This window comes from Alnus glutinosa, chromosome 5, assembly GCF_958979055.1.
Source record: "Alnus glutinosa chromosome 5, dhAlnGlut1.1, whole genome shotgun sequence".
Lineage (NCBI taxonomy): Eukaryota > Viridiplantae > Streptophyta > Magnoliopsida > Fagales > Betulaceae > Alnus > Alnus glutinosa.
In genome coordinates, this window is record NC_084890.1 from 9,013,377 (window position 1) to 9,030,291 (window position 16,915).

Sequence of the window (16,915 nt, forward strand, 5' to 3'; positions counted from 1 at the left end):
AGTGTTCATATACTTTGGTCAAATGGAATCCTTTGTTATGCATGCTTTTATGATGTGCATTTCATTTTTCAAAAAGTGTTTTTGGGGTTACAGTGACTTCAATGACTTCGAACCCTTTTTTTAGGTAAGGGAGGGTTTGAAGATCTCGCCGGTGAGATTCAGTGAGGTCACTCGAACCCCTAAGTTAGCAATGGTGAGATTAGCTAGGCTCATGGACCGTCCGTCAATATGGTGGTCTGTCGAGCTCTTAAGGGCCAGCTGCCCTTTGCCTTGCTGTTGCTGGGGTCAACTGGACTTTTCAAGAGTTGGGTCCTTCGGGGTCCCGGCGTCCAAGCTAAGCCCTCCGACCGAAAGTCAGTTGGGTTTGATTGTTTTGTGAGTGTTTTTGTTTTGAAAATAGAAAACAAAATGGAGAAAAAAAATATATTAACAAACAAAACCCTAATATGTGTAAAAAATATGTAGAATATTGATCAAAAAAATTAAAGAAAAATTGCATCATTGATTATTGTGGTTGACTTAAATTACAAATCACTCTTACAAATTATTTACTGAAGTCGGTTTTTGTCTACAAAATTAACAGAGTCCGTTAGGTTGCCACGTCAATCCCAATAAAAACATGACATGTGTTACTCTTAATAAAACAAATATTAATACACTAAAAATTAAAAACTTATATATATATTAAAAAAAGAGAGATTTGGGAGGGGTAGTAGCCACCCCCTTTGGAGAGGAGGTGGCTGGCAGCCACCCCTTCCTCTTTTTCTTTTTTTAAATAACTTGTTAGTTTTATATATTTATATATTTAATATTTTTTTTATTAAAAAATGATACGTGTTATTATTTTATTGGGTTGACATGATAAAAATTGATTTCAAAGAATAAAGTGTCATTATTGTTTAAAAATAATTTTAAATGTTTTAAATGTTACCTGTGTGATTTGCATTTAAAATGATTTGTTTTTTATTAAAATAAAATAAAATATTTATTCAAAAAGCATTATCAAACGACTCCGCCTAAAAAACCAGGACCTATGACCTATGAGTGGGAGGATAACTATTATCATATGTTTCGGGTTTCCATCGTAGTTGAAACGTGTTATTTATAGTCAACCTGATAGCAATTTCCAAAAGAAAGAACAAGGGCGAGAAATGTGGGCAGGGGCGAGTGGAGTCAAAATTCGCATTTTGCATGTTGGCTTAATTCGGGAAACATCCAGCGTGTTGACTAATGACAATCCCACTCCCATTTCCATTCTTTTGGTTTACTTGGACTTAAAAGAAAAAGATTGTTACTTAACTTACTTCTTTTTTCGGTGGTCAGAATAAAAAGTTCGTACTTGGAAACTCTGCCCCACACGCCCACGCCTTTGATACTTTCAACACCAAACCTTTGGCTTTTTAATAGAATTTTTGTATACCTTTACGAGATAATTGTACCTTAGATCATGTCATATGTTATAATTAATTTTTATTTCTTATGATTTAAAAAGTTTATAAGAGGTCTTTGTGATTAGCAATAATTATAAATCGATCCTTATAGTCAAATTTCATTAAAATTTTTAATAGATTCCGTCAAATGCCTATTGGCGACACGTGTCTATTTTAAATAAAAAATATAAATTTATTAAAAAATAAATAAATATACTTTTTTTTTTAAAAAAAAAAAGAAAAAAAGAAAAAAAAGGGGGGGGGGGCAAGTGGTGGCTGCGCGCCAATAATTTTTTTTTAAATTATTTTTTTTCGTCAATAATTTTTTCTCCTTCTTGATTACAAATTATATTTTAAGAATTTTGATTCAATTCTAAACAAAAGAATAGAAATTATCATTCAATTTTAACTTCTTATGTTCTTAATAAATAATACCCATTCATATTATTGCAAAAAGAAATTAGTTTTTTTTTTCTTTAATGGATAAAAAAAGAAAGATAGAGAAAAAAGGCTGAGGTGTTGACAGTGTCCAGTTAAATGTTAAAAAAGGGAGTATTGTCTTAAATATTATTTTCCAATTACTTTTTTTTTTTTTTTTTGTGTGTGTGTGTGTGTACACGTGTGTGTTTCAGATCTTATAATAGAATCACGATCCTTTAGAATTGTTCACTTCAGCGCGCACCCACTCCATTTCAATTCATTCCCATACCATTCAGGTGGCCCAACATCTGCCTCTTTTCTTTCTATCTTTTTTGTTTTCTGATGAATAAAGGCCCAACATTATTATATGTTTCAGGAATGGGCCCTTGGTTGCGAACTATTATCATATGAACCTGAACTGTAAAGTTGAGTCTATAACATAGACCCTAGCTACTCTCTTGCTACAGCGCCAGCTCAAAAGTTTTTAATTAACAACACCACAAAACAAAGCAAGAAAACCGTGTTAAGTTGAAACCCTGTTGCTTAATTAATTAAGGATCTTGCTAATTTCCGACATATCATATAAAGTTCCTTAATAAGTTGAAAAACAAAAGCTACAGATTTGCGTATTGATGATGCAGTGAAGCAATGGATGCTTAAACGGACCACAATAAAAAAAAGAAGTAGAAAGCATTCGGATCGATCAGGTAAAAAGTTGTGATAGGCCCGTAATATATGGATTCCTGCCCGAATAGAAAACCCACTAGCTTGTCTGAACAAATGTTCGATCGGGTAGCCTAAACGTAGACTTGCTCTTACATTGTCAACGATATCTTATCTCAACACAACAGCTTGGATTCAAACGAAGATAAGGCTAGCAGCTAGAGGAAAAGATCAAGATAGACGTACAGATCGAAGAGTAGATAATGCTACGTTTGGTATATTTAGCTCAGATTATGCATGATTCTTTTGTGACCTCGGGTAGTCACTACCCCATGTGTAGCCTTTATCCATTGAATTGAGGATATCTATGGGCATCTTTTAGCTCATGATGAGCAACGGATTGGTCATCGCCATATATACTTCTTCGATCTCCAGATCATGATCGATGTATCTCTTGTAGGTGCTAACTTTGCTGCCAAAGGGAAAACAAACCCAAGGAGGCTGGAGGCCAGGCCGTGGTGGCAGTACAAATCTGGGCCTGGCTGCATGTGATAATTAATTCTCACTCAAACTCACAACCCAACAGTACTAGTAGAGGCAAGGGGCGTGGAAGAGGTTTCTCCGATCCTCCTCCATGCTATTCGTCTTGTTTGCCAGGTATGCAACAAAATCGGGCACGTTGCTCTTGATTGCTACCATCGTTTTCACAGCAACGTCTATGAATGGGATTCCTCTCCCAACATGCAAGCTTTTATGGCACCTCCTAATTATTTAATACCCCAAAAATAAATAAAAATAATAATAAACAGCATATAATAAGTAACTAAATCTCATGCATTTTATAAAAATATAGTTGTATTACTAAAATAATTACCTCAAAAATAAATAAATAATAGATTTTAACCCCTGCTCAAACGTTCCACCCATTAATTCCGTTCCTACTCGACGCTAATTGGTACGTACGTATGCTTGACTCTGGTGCTTCTCATCACATTACTTCTGATTTAGCGAATTTCAACGCTGAAGAATATGGTGGCTGCCCTGGCTCATATCATATCCGTGTCAGTAATGGTACTGGATTATTTATCAAACACATCGGAAATGGCCAAATTTCCGCAGCGAATTAATCTCCTTTTCAATTTATATGATGTTTTACATGTTCCACAAATAAATAAAAAAAGGTGACGTGATCCGTTCATAAATTCATAAAGCAACTAATACTTACTTTGAGTTTCACTCATTTCATTTAGTTGTGAAGGATCAAACTATGGGAAAAACTCTTATGTGCGGGCTGAGCAGTCATGGCCTCCACACCATTTCTGTCGTTTACAACTTCCAATAAACCGCATCAAGCTACTGCTATGGCGGGTGAACAAATTGATCACGGTATCCGGTTGGCACTCCAGACAGCTGGGCCACCTCGCCTTCTGCGTCGTCGTGCATCGCCTCTTATTTGGCTTTAAGCTTCCTTTATACCGAAATAAAGACTCCTCTGAGTGCTCGGCATGCCAAAGCTCCAAGTGATAGGTTAAGAAAAAAGTTATCAGAACCATTCTCGTAATAGACGATGTAACCTTCAATATATATGGTCAACGGGGCGAGTTAACATAATATTATACCAATGATCTTGAGTTCAAACACAATCTCTGTTAAACCCACCTGTGAGGGGAGTCAGAGAATATAATTAAATAGTTGAATTCATCTTTTCTGACAACCAATTGGTTATTAGAAGTCCAAACAACGGGATTAGAGAATTTGACAAGTAATTTTACATATCATATAAATGTTCATCAAATAATGGTGTGGTTTTTAAGATTATCATTTGATAATCACACGCTCAATAGTAATTTTAAAAGTCACATCATTTTTTTTTCTGGATACTTGATGGGCACTTAATGTATATATAGAATTACTCTTTAATCATAAATAGTTTTTAGGATCTAAAAGAGTGTCGGGTTTCATTTTAATAGGCGTTTGAGTAGAAAATTAAAATATATTAAGAACAATTTGTTTATTTTATTGTTAACACTAAATGCATTATTTTTTTATATATTAATTTAATTTTCCAACATAATATATATTTTTTTATTCTTAGTTAAACCATCCCTCCTATTATAATATAATATTTATTCGACCCATCCCCCTAAAAATGTATGGCTTCATCTCTACCCACAATCACCAATAAAACGATACTATTGAGCATAAGCATCACGGTCCCATTGTAGAAACTGGTCATGCATTAATGTCATATGCACAAATTCTACTTCATCTTTAAGATTATGTATTTGTTACTAGTTGTTGTTTGATAAATCTTGTTGGGAAAATTATTGTTCTCAAAGTCAAATGAGCCCATGATCGAACCAAGGGCCCATTCGATCCGACTGACTTAGCAAGCTAAGGCTCGCTTGGACATAAGGGTCTTAGATATCCGTTACAGAAACTTATTAATATCCTTAGTTGGTAGGACTCTGATAGGCACACTTCAATGATTTCAGAATATCATCGTCTCAGGAATGCTAGGACATGAATGCTATAAGGACATACCAAAGGCCCATATCCAGTTGATCCCCGTGAAAGACTTTATCGAGATCACCACGAGGCGATATGGATAAAACGTGTTAAAATGTTTTTCCTAAAATTACGACCGGAATGGTTTATGGGATAAGGTCTTATCCCATAATCCTTAGCATGGCATAGAAAGACCCTATTCCAGATTTTTCGGGATAAGAGCTTAATACCTATATGAAATCAGCTAACATGAAGTATTCTATCCGGGCTCTTAGAAAGATAAGTCTGATCCCATATAATCTAGGATATGAAATTAACTAGCTTTAATCTAATTTTCAGAATGAATGATGTGAAGATTAATGAGCAAAATTAGAGTAGATATGAATTTGATTCTTACTATTATTTTTCCTATGATGATGCTTGCTATTCCTAAATATGAAATTAGGAAATTTCAATTGTTTGCTTCTCTCACTTTAGACTTCATCTGGATGGCTCGGAATAAACTTATTCATGATGGAATTCAACCTTCTCTTGCAAAAGCAATCAAGCAGATTTCTTATACTTTGGGCTTGCATTGTAAGGCTTGATTTGACTCTATTTTACCTTGTCTTTAAACTATACCTTTTGCTGGATGTATCAAAGGAAACTTTGATGTTGCTGTCCATGGTGATTTTGTTGTTGCTACAGCAGTTATTAGTGATGAAAATGGTAATAATATTCTAGCTGTTACTCAAAAGCTGACTTCTTCTGATGCACTTCTTGGAGAAGCTTATGTTGCTCTTTTGACTTTTCAGTTGGTTGCATCTTCTGGTTGTGAGAATTTATTTTTGGAGGGAGATGTTTTACTTGTTATTCTTGCTATCAACAATCTTCATCTTTTCTCTTCTTGGTCTTTTGCTAATTGCATTTTAGATATTAGTTTAGTTTTATCTTCTTTTCATAGCTGGAATGCTTTGAAAGTGTCTCGTAGTGCCAATTTTCGAGCACATTGTTTAGCTAAGTGGGCAGTTTCCAACCATGTTTTTGGAAGCATTCCTATAGGATCTCCTATCTTTTCTTCTATTAAGATAAGAAGCGATAAAAATTCAACCTTATAACCCTTTTTTCTATATTCAATTAGAAAAAAAATAAAATAAAATTGAGATACATAAGATTTTTCGTTGTATATGTGATGCTGTTGTATTAAAGCAAATTAAATGCTTTTTCTTTATGAGTATGAGTGAATTACGTAATTTATTTATTTATTTTTAAAAAATGGTTGTGAAAAAGGGTTATCTTTGGGTCACAATGGGATCTGCAGTCAGCTTAAGTCGGTCCCATAATTGTTGGAAAGTGTGATATACGATGAATCACATGTAAATCTCCATCTGAGTCGTTAAAAAACATTGACAATGAACATGAGTCTTTAAAACACATTGACAATGAACATGTTTTGCTAACCTTTTTCCAAAAAATTAACCAAAAAAAAGGACGTGACATATAGCGTGCAACCCATTCATATACCATAACTCCTTTGACTCTCTCTCTCTCTCTCTCTCTCTCTCTCTCTCTCTCTCTCTCTCCCTATCTTTTAAACGTACTGCTTTTACTCCCATTATAAAAATACCATAACTCCATTTGTTTGTTAATAAAATTTGTAAGCTCTAGAGTACTTTACGATCAAATTTAGAAAGGTTACACATAATTATCACATTTCCATTTTCGATATACTAAATGTTGTCCCTTAGTAACACCATATAACATTACCCGTCTTTTATCTATTAAAAAAAACTCTTCATCTTTTGAAGGTGTACCGTGTACGGTCATTCGGTCAGACCAAGTCCACCTTACCAATAAGCTCTTTATTGCTCCAATAGAAGAAGAAGAACAGAGGCAAGGCAACCCGTGTTACGTTGACACGTGGAGGAACAGCGGGACAGCCGCCAGCCGCCTCCTTTTCCTAGTCCTCGTTCACATTGCATTCTCCGAAGTCCAAGCTTTGACCAAAGAGCCTGTCGGTTTCAGTAATAAAGAAATGAAGTAAAAACCAAAAAAAAAAAAAAAAAAAAAAAAAACCCTCCTCTCAGACTTTGTGAGAGCTGAAAACCCAAACACCACTCCAATGGGTCGTCTTCTTCTTCTTTTTCTTCTTCTTCTTCTTCTTCGTTGTCCAACCAAAGCCCTTGAAGTCACGTCACCCCTCGAGAGGAGCACAATCTCCACCGTGCGATCAGGGATCGATGGCTCTCGGCGGCCCTCGCCTGAACCCCCATTTTACTGCCGAGAAGGCTGTGGCGGCGATCGGCCTCGGATATGATCTCTGCAACGATATCAAGCTCTCTTCGTGCAAGTCTGGGCCTTCCGAGTCGAGGCTGATCGAGCTCGACCAGACCCGGACCCGTGACCTCGTCGTTCCCGGCGGTGTGGTCGTCCCGCACGTGCCCACCTCCATCAAGTGTGACAAAGGCGAGCGCACCAGGTTTCGCTCCGATGTCGTTTCGTTTCATCAGGTACCCTTTTTTTTTTTTTTTTTTTTTTTTTTTTTTTGGGGGGGGGGGGGGGGAATATTATAATTATGCTTAAAATAAGAACGATATGTAGTAATTCTAGTACTCAATGAACATTCATCTTGCCTAAAGTCTTGGAACCATGCTTGTATATTGTGTTAAAACTAACAAATAGACGCAGCATTGGCTCTCTTATTACTTTGACAATTCTGATTAAAGATTAAAGTTGTTAATATTATGTTGGGCACGTTCAATGGTTAGATGGTGTGTGAGCCGTTTGTTGCCTTTGTCTAAATTTGGCTAATCTATTCCAGATGTCGGAGCAAGTTAATCAGGAAATGTCATTATCGGGCAAAATTCCATCGGGGCTATTCAATTCAATGTTCAACTTCAAGGGGTGCTGGCAGAAGGACGCAGCTGCCACAAAGAGTCTTGCATACGATGGTTGGTTCATAAGTCTGTATAACATCGAGTTAGACAGGTCCCAGATAACGTTGTCCGAGCATGTCAAACGAGAAGTGCCTTCTTCATGGGATCCTGCTGCCCTTGCTGAGTAAGACTTTTGCAAACTTGAATAAAAAATTCGATATGTAGTTGAATGCCTTTCAGCATTTTTGGTGAATAAACAAGGCGCCCACAAAGCTGATATCAGTGACTCACCTGCAATTTGTTAAACAAAAAAAAAAAAAAAGGAAGTCAAAGATTGGCAATGGTTTTTAACATAATGTTCCAGTTGAAATTAGGGTTTTAATTGTTAGTTTTTGCTAGATTATTTTAATTGTTAATGGTCGATAACACGATTTTCCAGGTTCATTGAAAAATATGGTACTCATGTTGTTGCTGGGGTAAAGATGGGAGGTAAGGATGTAGTTCACATAAGGCAGTTAGAAAATTCACATCTGCAGCCCGCTGAAGTGCAGAAATTGTTAAAGGAATATGCTGATAAGAGATTTTCTGAAGATGTGAATGGAAGTTTCTTATCGAACCCTGCTGAAATATCAGGAAAACTGAAGGTACATAAGATCTTAATGTCAACATTATTATCATTGTCATGTGATAACATCATTTCTGTTGTTAAAGTGATTATAAGATGCATTACAATGGTGAGTAATAGCTAAAAAATATTTTGTAAAATCTGATTCCCTCAAGTTTTCAGCCACAGGGTGATGTTTCTAGTTTTTAGCTAATCCCTGATTCATGAGAAAAGTGTCATAAACTTAAAGAAAAGAAAAGGAAACCTCTGGAAAACAGAGCCCGAAATAACATTTTCAAAAACATTTTTTTTGACGCTTGACTGTCAACTTCTTCATTAAGTTCTTTAGTCCTAAGATAACATAGTTTCTGTTTTGTCATCACTTTCTCAAATAATTGCCACGAAATTGATTTTTCTCTCCCCTTTTGAGTTAAAAATGAGGCTTGATGGGTCAAATGGGTCTAACATTATTTTTCCTCCCAGTTAAACCACCTATTTCAGACTTCACAGCAATTATGGGCTTCCATTATATTTAGATTCTTTACCATGAAAGAGGAAGTTGTGGAAAATAATTAGGAGATTCCTTGTTCCACTTTAATATTTCTATTTATTCTTTAGGAAGAAAACTCTATGCCCTGGGATCTTCGTAACACTTTTGGTGGTGCCTCAATAAGGCCACCTGATATCACTTGCTCAAAGAACGAGGTGAGCATTCTGATCTCTGTTTTGGCTGTTGTTTCTTAAATGCATCTGATGGGATACTGGCTACATTAAAAGTATTTATCTATATGCAGGATATAATGCACATCTGTATCCGAAGGGGAGGTGTCGATGTCCGTCAAAGTCATAATCAGTGGCTTTCAACCATATCACAGTCTCCTAATGTCATATCGATGTCCTTTGTTCCTATAACTTCACTCTTGAGTGGTGTCAAAGGAAATGGATTTCTAAGTCATGCAGTGAATCTGTACCTTAGATGTGAGTATGCTTATCTGTCACTTTGATCTCTCTGGCTCTATGGTCCATGTGAGCACTGTTATCTTGCACTCTTTGGAGATTGAAATATTTTTGTTCCTGAAGTCGTGGGCATTATTTTACCTGCATCTTGTGCAAACTGAGCTGTGGCAATTTGTCTTGCAACCAAAAAGCAATCATGGATCTGAGCTTCAGCATAACTGAGAGTGGTTTAGACTGGCCCAAGTTTGGTTCAATCCTGCATTCATTGAAGCACAAAATATGATTTTGATAATGTTATAAGTCAATGAGGTTTAATAAGGTCCTATATATATAGCACCAACACAACCATGTTGTACACACGGGAGGTGACCCCTAATCCTTGATTTTGCTGGAATATTTGTGTGAGCAGGATACTGCCTAGCCAGATAGGCCTTAAATTCTTGCTCATGCATTGCTCTCTGCTTGGTTGGCCGTGTAATTCTGTCTTCGATTCCATTTCTTAATACTGTTGGTGCCTATCATCCAACTTGATGTCAGATATGATTTGTATATATACTGTTGCAGATATTATGGAACTATTACACATAAGTTTAGCTTAGTAATTCTTTTGTGACAGTGATCATTGGGTGTAGCCTTTGCATGAATCTGCAAGTGTTATATCTGAGAAGTATAGTATATGTAATTACCATTTTCATTTGAATCACTGTGGCTTCTTTCTCTCAATTAGTACATGTATTGCTCTCTGATGGTTGATAATTCATGCAGATAAACCACAAATAGAGGAACTCCATCAATTTCTAGAATTTCAATTGCCTCGGCAATGGGCTCCAATGTATGGTGATCTGCCTCTTGGTCTTAGGCACAGAAAACATACATCCCCATCACTTCAGTTCACTTTTATGGGCCCCAGGCTTTATGTCAACACCATGCAGGTAATTTCTTCTGTTACAGCTCATAGTGATACCATTATGCTTAAAATCTCAATTTTAACTGTGATATATCATTGTTCGGATTCCTTAGTTGTAGAAACCCCAAATATTTTGGAAAAAAATAAATAAATTTTTGATGGATGCCCAATGCTAAAGCTTGTCAAAACTTTTAATATAGGCCCCCTAAAACTTTAATAAAGATATTAGTGAAGCTTAACTTTTCAATATGGGCCCCCAAATCATTTCAAAGTTTTATACACCCCACCTCTCCCCCCCCCCCCCCCCCCCCAAAAAAAAAAAAAAAAAAAAGTTCCAAAACACTATTTATGAGAATTTTTGTGAGTTTTTTTTTATGTGAATATAGCTTAGAGGATTGCAATTTTTTATTTTATTTTATTATTATTTTATTTTGCTGAATATGAGTATAATGTTTTATGTGAATATGAAATATATATATTGTGTGCATTTACCTGAATTTTGTACTCGTTAATTAAAAAATTGCTTGAATTTTTGTATCTTGTAAAATGTCTCTTTTCCTTAAGATCGAGTCTTTTTCCAATTTATATTCCTTGTGTACTTGTTAATTGAATTTGACATTTCGATATATATATTTTTACTTTCGACTGATATTACATTACAAGATTAGACATAAATCAATTGTTAGAAAATATATTTTCTTAAATTTTGTGTTAGAATTATATCCATCTCCCCTCTAAAGAAACATCCTGGCTTTGTTCCTATTGATGGAGCACTTGGACGTGGAAGCAGTAACTATCATTTCTGAGTTGATAAGCTTGACTACGTACTTGACAAACCCATCTGAACTAAAAAGGTCTGGTGTTTGTGCAGCCAGGATAAATACTTTTAGGTTAATTGTTTTTGATGCATTAGTGTTTGAGATAGCTAAAATCACACAGAATATTGGGTTCAGTATGCTATTCTATTTGATCAAAACAAAGTTTAGTTGGCGGGAAAGCTAGCCTGTTTACATACAAGAAATCACACAGAATATTGTACTATGTTCATAACCATGCAGGAAGCGGGTCATTTAAACCATTACTGAAAAAGTTTGAATATATTTTCCAGTACTCAAGCATTTTGTCACAGTATCACTGAATTCCTGTTTTATCATTTAAAATTTTCAGGTTGACTCTGGAAATCGGCCAGTGACAGGGGTCCGTTTATACTTGGAAGGCAAGAAAAGTGACCATCTTGCAATTCATCTTCAGCATCTCTCAACTCTTCCCAAGATCCTCCAACTCTCAGATGGTCATGAGCCCAGTGAGGAGTTGATCGATCGAGGGTACCTTGAACCTGTTAAGTGGAGCATATTCTCACATGTTTACACTGCCCCAGTACAGTACAATAGCGCTCTCATCGATGACTCTGCTTTTATTGTGACGAAGGCCTGGTTTGAAGTTAAGGGTATTGGAATGAGGAACGTTTTGTTCCTGAGGCTTGGATACTCCATGGTGGCATCTGCAAAGATACGTAGATCAGCATGGGATGGAAACACAACTTCATCTCGAAAATCAGGATTCATCTCAATGATGATTAGCTCAAGATTTAGTGCAGGGCTGAATCCACCTGAGAAGCCGGCCAAGGTGGATATGAATTCAGCAGTTTATCCAGGGGGACCACCTTTACGGGCACCGAAAATGTCAAACTTTGTAAATACAAAGGAAATGGTGAGAGGCCCTGAGGACCCGCCTGGATATTGGGTGGTCAGCGGAGCCAGGCTGTGTGTAGAGGGTGGCAGAATCTCAATCAAAGTGAAATACTCACTGTTGACCATAATGTCAGAGGAGTCAATAATGTTGATGTGAGAAAAATGAACAGGGAACAATAGCAATTTTTTTTTCCCTTTTGTACATGTATCATGTACATTTTGTATTTAAAATCGGCTTCAATATTATTATTTGGTGCAAAGCTGTATAAGAGACATTTTCCTTGTTATACGATTGAGTTAAACAAAAAACCCTAACAGCGGGAGAGAATTGAAAGGGACCAATAAAACGAATACATACAAACTTTGGTAGTTTGGGGATGACATTAAAAAAGGCATGGTAATTTAGGAGGATAAATAAAGTTTTTCCCCATTTTTTTTTTTTGGTAACGTTGTCTTAGGAGGAGTTGAAGTTAAAGTCATGCTGACCTTAAAGAGAAAAGAGAAAAAATATTTGGTGTCCTATCACGAATGAACTGTTTTGACTACTTTGACCCCCGCCATGGGGCAAGTAGGTTTCCTTGGTGATTCAAGCTCCTCTTTCGGTCCGCTCTTCCCGAAGTGAGCGAATTGCATGTAGCGATCCGTAGGGGCTTATAGTTTAATTGGTTGAAACGTACCGCTCATAACGGTTATATTGTAGGTTCGAGCCCTACTAAGCCTACCACCCACTTCTCTTCACCGGATACAAAGCAGTAGAAGTTCTTGCGGGGAAATGCTTGTTGGGAGACGTTTTACCATCCCCAACCAGCTGTTTTAAATAAAAAAAATTATTTTTTATCAAAAAAAGGCGGGCAGGGGACGGTAAAACGTCCCCTGCCAATCAGGCCTCGTCCCCGCCATCTGTAGAAGAAGAAAGCTCATACATTGTTGAATAATAATGTCCAGGAAATACCTTCAAAAAAAATATCGTCTCAGGGAAATAATCATTTCCAAGTTGCCTCGTCACAAGCAAAAATCTATTCAGAATGCATTAGGCAATGACAATAGAAGTCATTCTTCATATGTTGATTCTGGGTACATACGCTCCTGATCACTGAGCAATTCTTTGCCTCGAAAATGGTAGGAGACCACCCATGACTTTTTTATTAATAAAATTACATGTGAAGAATGAAATATTTCATTTGAATCAATAGATACTAAGGAATACAAAAATTCTTTTGGGGGTTAGTTGGAAAAAAGCCATAGGTTCATGATAGGCCTCCAGTATTCCTCTACATGTCAGAGAAAGAATGCGAAGTGTCTACACAGGGTGTATACTTGGTTGCAAAGGAGGAAAGTAATTCTTCATAGAAATCACCAATAGTCTCCACATGAACACAGACCATCTTTGAAGTGGTGGAATCTATTGATGTCTCTCACTATAATCTCCCTCGAGACAATTTTACAGATGAACTTGAATGCAGTATGGCAGTCCACACAGATCCGAAGATTCTTCTTCACCCTAATGGGAGATCCTGGTGGAGTAGCAATCAAACCAAAAGCCACTGCAAGTTTTTCACTGTGATGGAGCAGAAGCTGCTCCTTTTCACTTTGTTCCAGATCATGGAGGTCAATCTCTACCATGGGAACATAGCCAGCTTTATTCATTAAGTCAGCCAGGTCATCAAGCTTGGCATATATTTCCTTGCTTCTATAATGGTTTCTATCTCCTACTATAAAGGTGTATACTTTGTCTTTCACCTCAATCCAACTCATTCCAGGTTCCTTCTTCACCATGCTATCTTTCATAAGCCTTCTCACGTTTGCAACATTTTCCCACATGCCAGCTGATGCATAAATGTTTGCAAGAAGAACGTGGGTACCAGATTTCTCTGGTTCAAGAGTTAAAAGCATCTCAGCGGCATGTCGGCCAAGACGAACATTTTTATGGATTCTTGCAGCACCAAGAAGTGCACCCCAAACTGAAGCATTAGCTTGAAATGGCATTTTATTTACAAGTTCCATTGCCTCATTTAATTTCCCAGCACGGCCAAGGAGATCAATCATACAAGCATAATGCTCTTGCAATGGTTCAACACTGAACAAATCTTGCATTGAATCAAAATATCGTCTGGCTTCAGTTACCAAGCCTGCATGATTGCATGCACAAAGGACGCTAACTAAAGTTATATGATTTGGGGAAGCACCATCTTTAAGCATCTGGTTAAACAATTGGAGGGCCTGTTTCCCATGCCCATGTTGTGCAAGTCCTCCAATCATTGCAGACCACGATACTATTCCTCTCTCAGGTATCTCAGAGAAAGCACAACCTGCATCATCTATGCTTCCACATTTTGCGTACATATTCACTAGAGAATTCCCGGCAAAGACATCAGACATGAACCCGAACTTCAGAACATGAACATGTATCTGTTTTCCCTGTTCATATGCTGATAAATTTGCACAAGCATTCAGAAGGGAACTGCAAACAAATGGATCTGGTTTGATACCCCCATGTTGCAGTTGCAAATAGAGCTTTAGAGCTTCCTCTCCTTGACCATGTTGAGCATAAGCAGTGATCATGGATGTGAAAGCAACCAGATCTCCAATTGGGCATTCTTCAAAAATTCTTGCTGCGTTATCTACACAGCTACATTTTCCATATGTATCAAGAATGCTGTTTATGACATAAATGTCAGAATGAAAACCTGATTTCACAGAAATTCCATGAACTTGTCTAGAAACATTGATAGCCTGCAAACTAGCTGCAGATTTCAGGACTGTGAATAAAGTTGTCTGGTTGAATCCTAGTCCTTCCTTGTACATCTCAGCAAAAAAGGATACGGCTTCCATGTCTTCCCCATTCAGTGAATGTCCTGAGATAACAGCATTACATGCAATCAAGTCCTTTGGCATCAAATTAAAAACCATCCTTGCTTCATCCATCATATTACACTTTGAGTACATATCTATCAGTCCTACATCCACAAACAAATCTGATTCTAAATCCATCTTTATCAATCTAGAGTGCAACTGTCTACCCAATTCTTTGAGCCCCATTCCGGCACAGGCTTTAAGAACACTTGATAAAGTAAACATATTTGGACATATTTCTGACCTTTTCATTCGCTGAAACAAGTTTAAAGCCCATTCATGGGACTCACGAAGAACACAGCCAGCAATAACAGCATTCCAGGAAACAATATCGGGTTGTGCAATTTCGTCAAAAACAGCAACTGCATCTTCCATATCTCCTGCTTTGGCATACATGTCAACAAGCGCATTTGCTGAGAATAGATCAGTATCATATCCAAGCTTTATCAAATACCCATGAATTTTCCTTCCTTGACCACCATCCCCCAAACCCGAGCAAGCATTCAGAATACTTGACAAACTAAACTCATTGGGTCTTAATCCATTCAAAACCATTTCCTGAAACAAATCCAGGGCTTCTCCACAGAAATCACTTTGTACATAACAAGAAAACAAAGCATTCCACGAAACAACATTCCGTTCTGGAATCGAATCAAACAGCTTCCTCGAATCCCCAAACTCCCAACATTTTGCATACATAACAACCAAAGTATTTGCAACAAACACATCAGACTCAAACCCCGTTACCACCGCAATCCCATGAACCTGCTTACCTAGCTCCAAATCCTTTATTATCGAGCATGCCTTGAGAACACTCGGAAACGTAAACTCATTGCACTTAACACCCAACAAGTGCATCTCATGAAACGCCAAAACGGCTTCTTTACCAAGCCCATTTTGTGCATACCCAGATATCAAAGCAGACCAAGAAACCAAATCCGGTTCAGTACATTCCTCAACCAGTTTCCGGGCATACCCAAAACACCGACACTTCGAGTACAGATTAATCAAATGGTTCCTAACATTCGGGTCCTCAGATAATCCGAATCTGACCATGTGAGCATGGACTTCCATGCCTGAACTTACAGACTTGGAAGCAGTGCATTGTGAGAGGAGCTTAGAGTAGGATATAGAGGTGGGTATGAAGCTGCCCTTTCGGATTGAGCTTGAAATAGCGGTGGTTTGTGGGTCTCCGCTAAATTTAGCGTAGGTTTGGATAGGTTTAGCGGGGAAGAGAAAATGGGTTGGGACAGTAAAGGGTTCAAATGGTAGGTAAAGCCGTTGGAGAAGAGGTTTTTGGAGGGAAAGGAGGCCCCAAAGCTTCATGTTCCATTTGATCATCTAGTGCCTCAGGCCTCAGGGTGTACACTGTTTCGCTGGGATGATCATAACCGTCCAACTCCAGGTAGCTTTAGCGTAGTTTGAAGAGTATGTTTGCGCACTGAGTTGAACAATGAACTCCTTTTAGAACTGCCTGGTTCTCCGCGGTGCTAATCCAATCGTTCATGACAATTAACCTACTAATTGGGTCGGTTTTCTCTATGATTTTTCTTTTTCTTTTTCTTTTTCTTTTTCGATGTCTATTGGGCCATTGGCATATAACAAACGAACTAGAGTCTCATAAAATTTGTACTCATATATATATATATATATATATATATTTTCTTTTGGGCAGGCTAAACTTTTTATAAAACTAGAAGAAAAAATACAAGATATAGAGATGGATGCATAACCGATATTGATGCTGGCCAAGACCCGCGAAAGATGTTTAAACCCAAAAAAATTCAACCAAAGGAAAGAAACACAGTCCTGAAATGCCACTCGACCTGGAATAATTCTATGTATACATTAAATGTTCATAAAAAAAATGATGTGACTTTTAAAATTACCATTGAATGTGTGATTGATGAAATGATGATTTTAAAAGCCACTTCATTTTCTTATGGACACTTAATGTACATATAGAATTACTTCTCGACCCGGGGTAGTAGTCCAAGTGGACATCACTTAACGCTACTAATAGCACA

General features: G+C 37.3%; 2 protein-coding genes across 2 annotated transcripts; one reads left to right on the forward strand and one right to left on the reverse strand.

Moving 5' to 3' along the window:
* Window positions 1-7,079: 7,079 nt before the first annotated feature.
* LOC133868611 (MACPF domain-containing protein NSL1) lies at window positions 7,080-12,322 on the forward strand. The gene is made up of 7 exons (XM_062305542.1): window positions 7,080-7,510; window positions 7,822-8,060; window positions 8,316-8,520; window positions 9,099-9,185; window positions 9,275-9,458; window positions 10,203-10,369; window positions 11,512-12,322. The coding sequence occupies exons 1-7, from the start codon at window positions 7,241-7,243 to the stop codon at window positions 12,190-12,192; spliced, it is 1,833 nt and encodes a 610-aa protein (XP_062161526.1). The 5' UTR covers window positions 7,080-7,240; the 3' UTR covers window positions 12,193-12,322.
* An 874-nt stretch (window positions 12,323-13,196) lies between these two features.
* LOC133867726 (pentatricopeptide repeat-containing protein At5g04780, mitochondrial-like) lies at window positions 13,197-16,378 on the reverse strand. The gene has a single exon (XM_062304495.1). It carries the CDS (start codon window positions 16,227-16,229, stop codon window positions 13,389-13,391), a length of 2,841 nt encoding a protein of 946 aa, XP_062160479.1. The 5' UTR covers window positions 16,230-16,378; the 3' UTR covers window positions 13,197-13,388.
* Window positions 16,379-16,915: the final 537 nt, after the last annotated feature.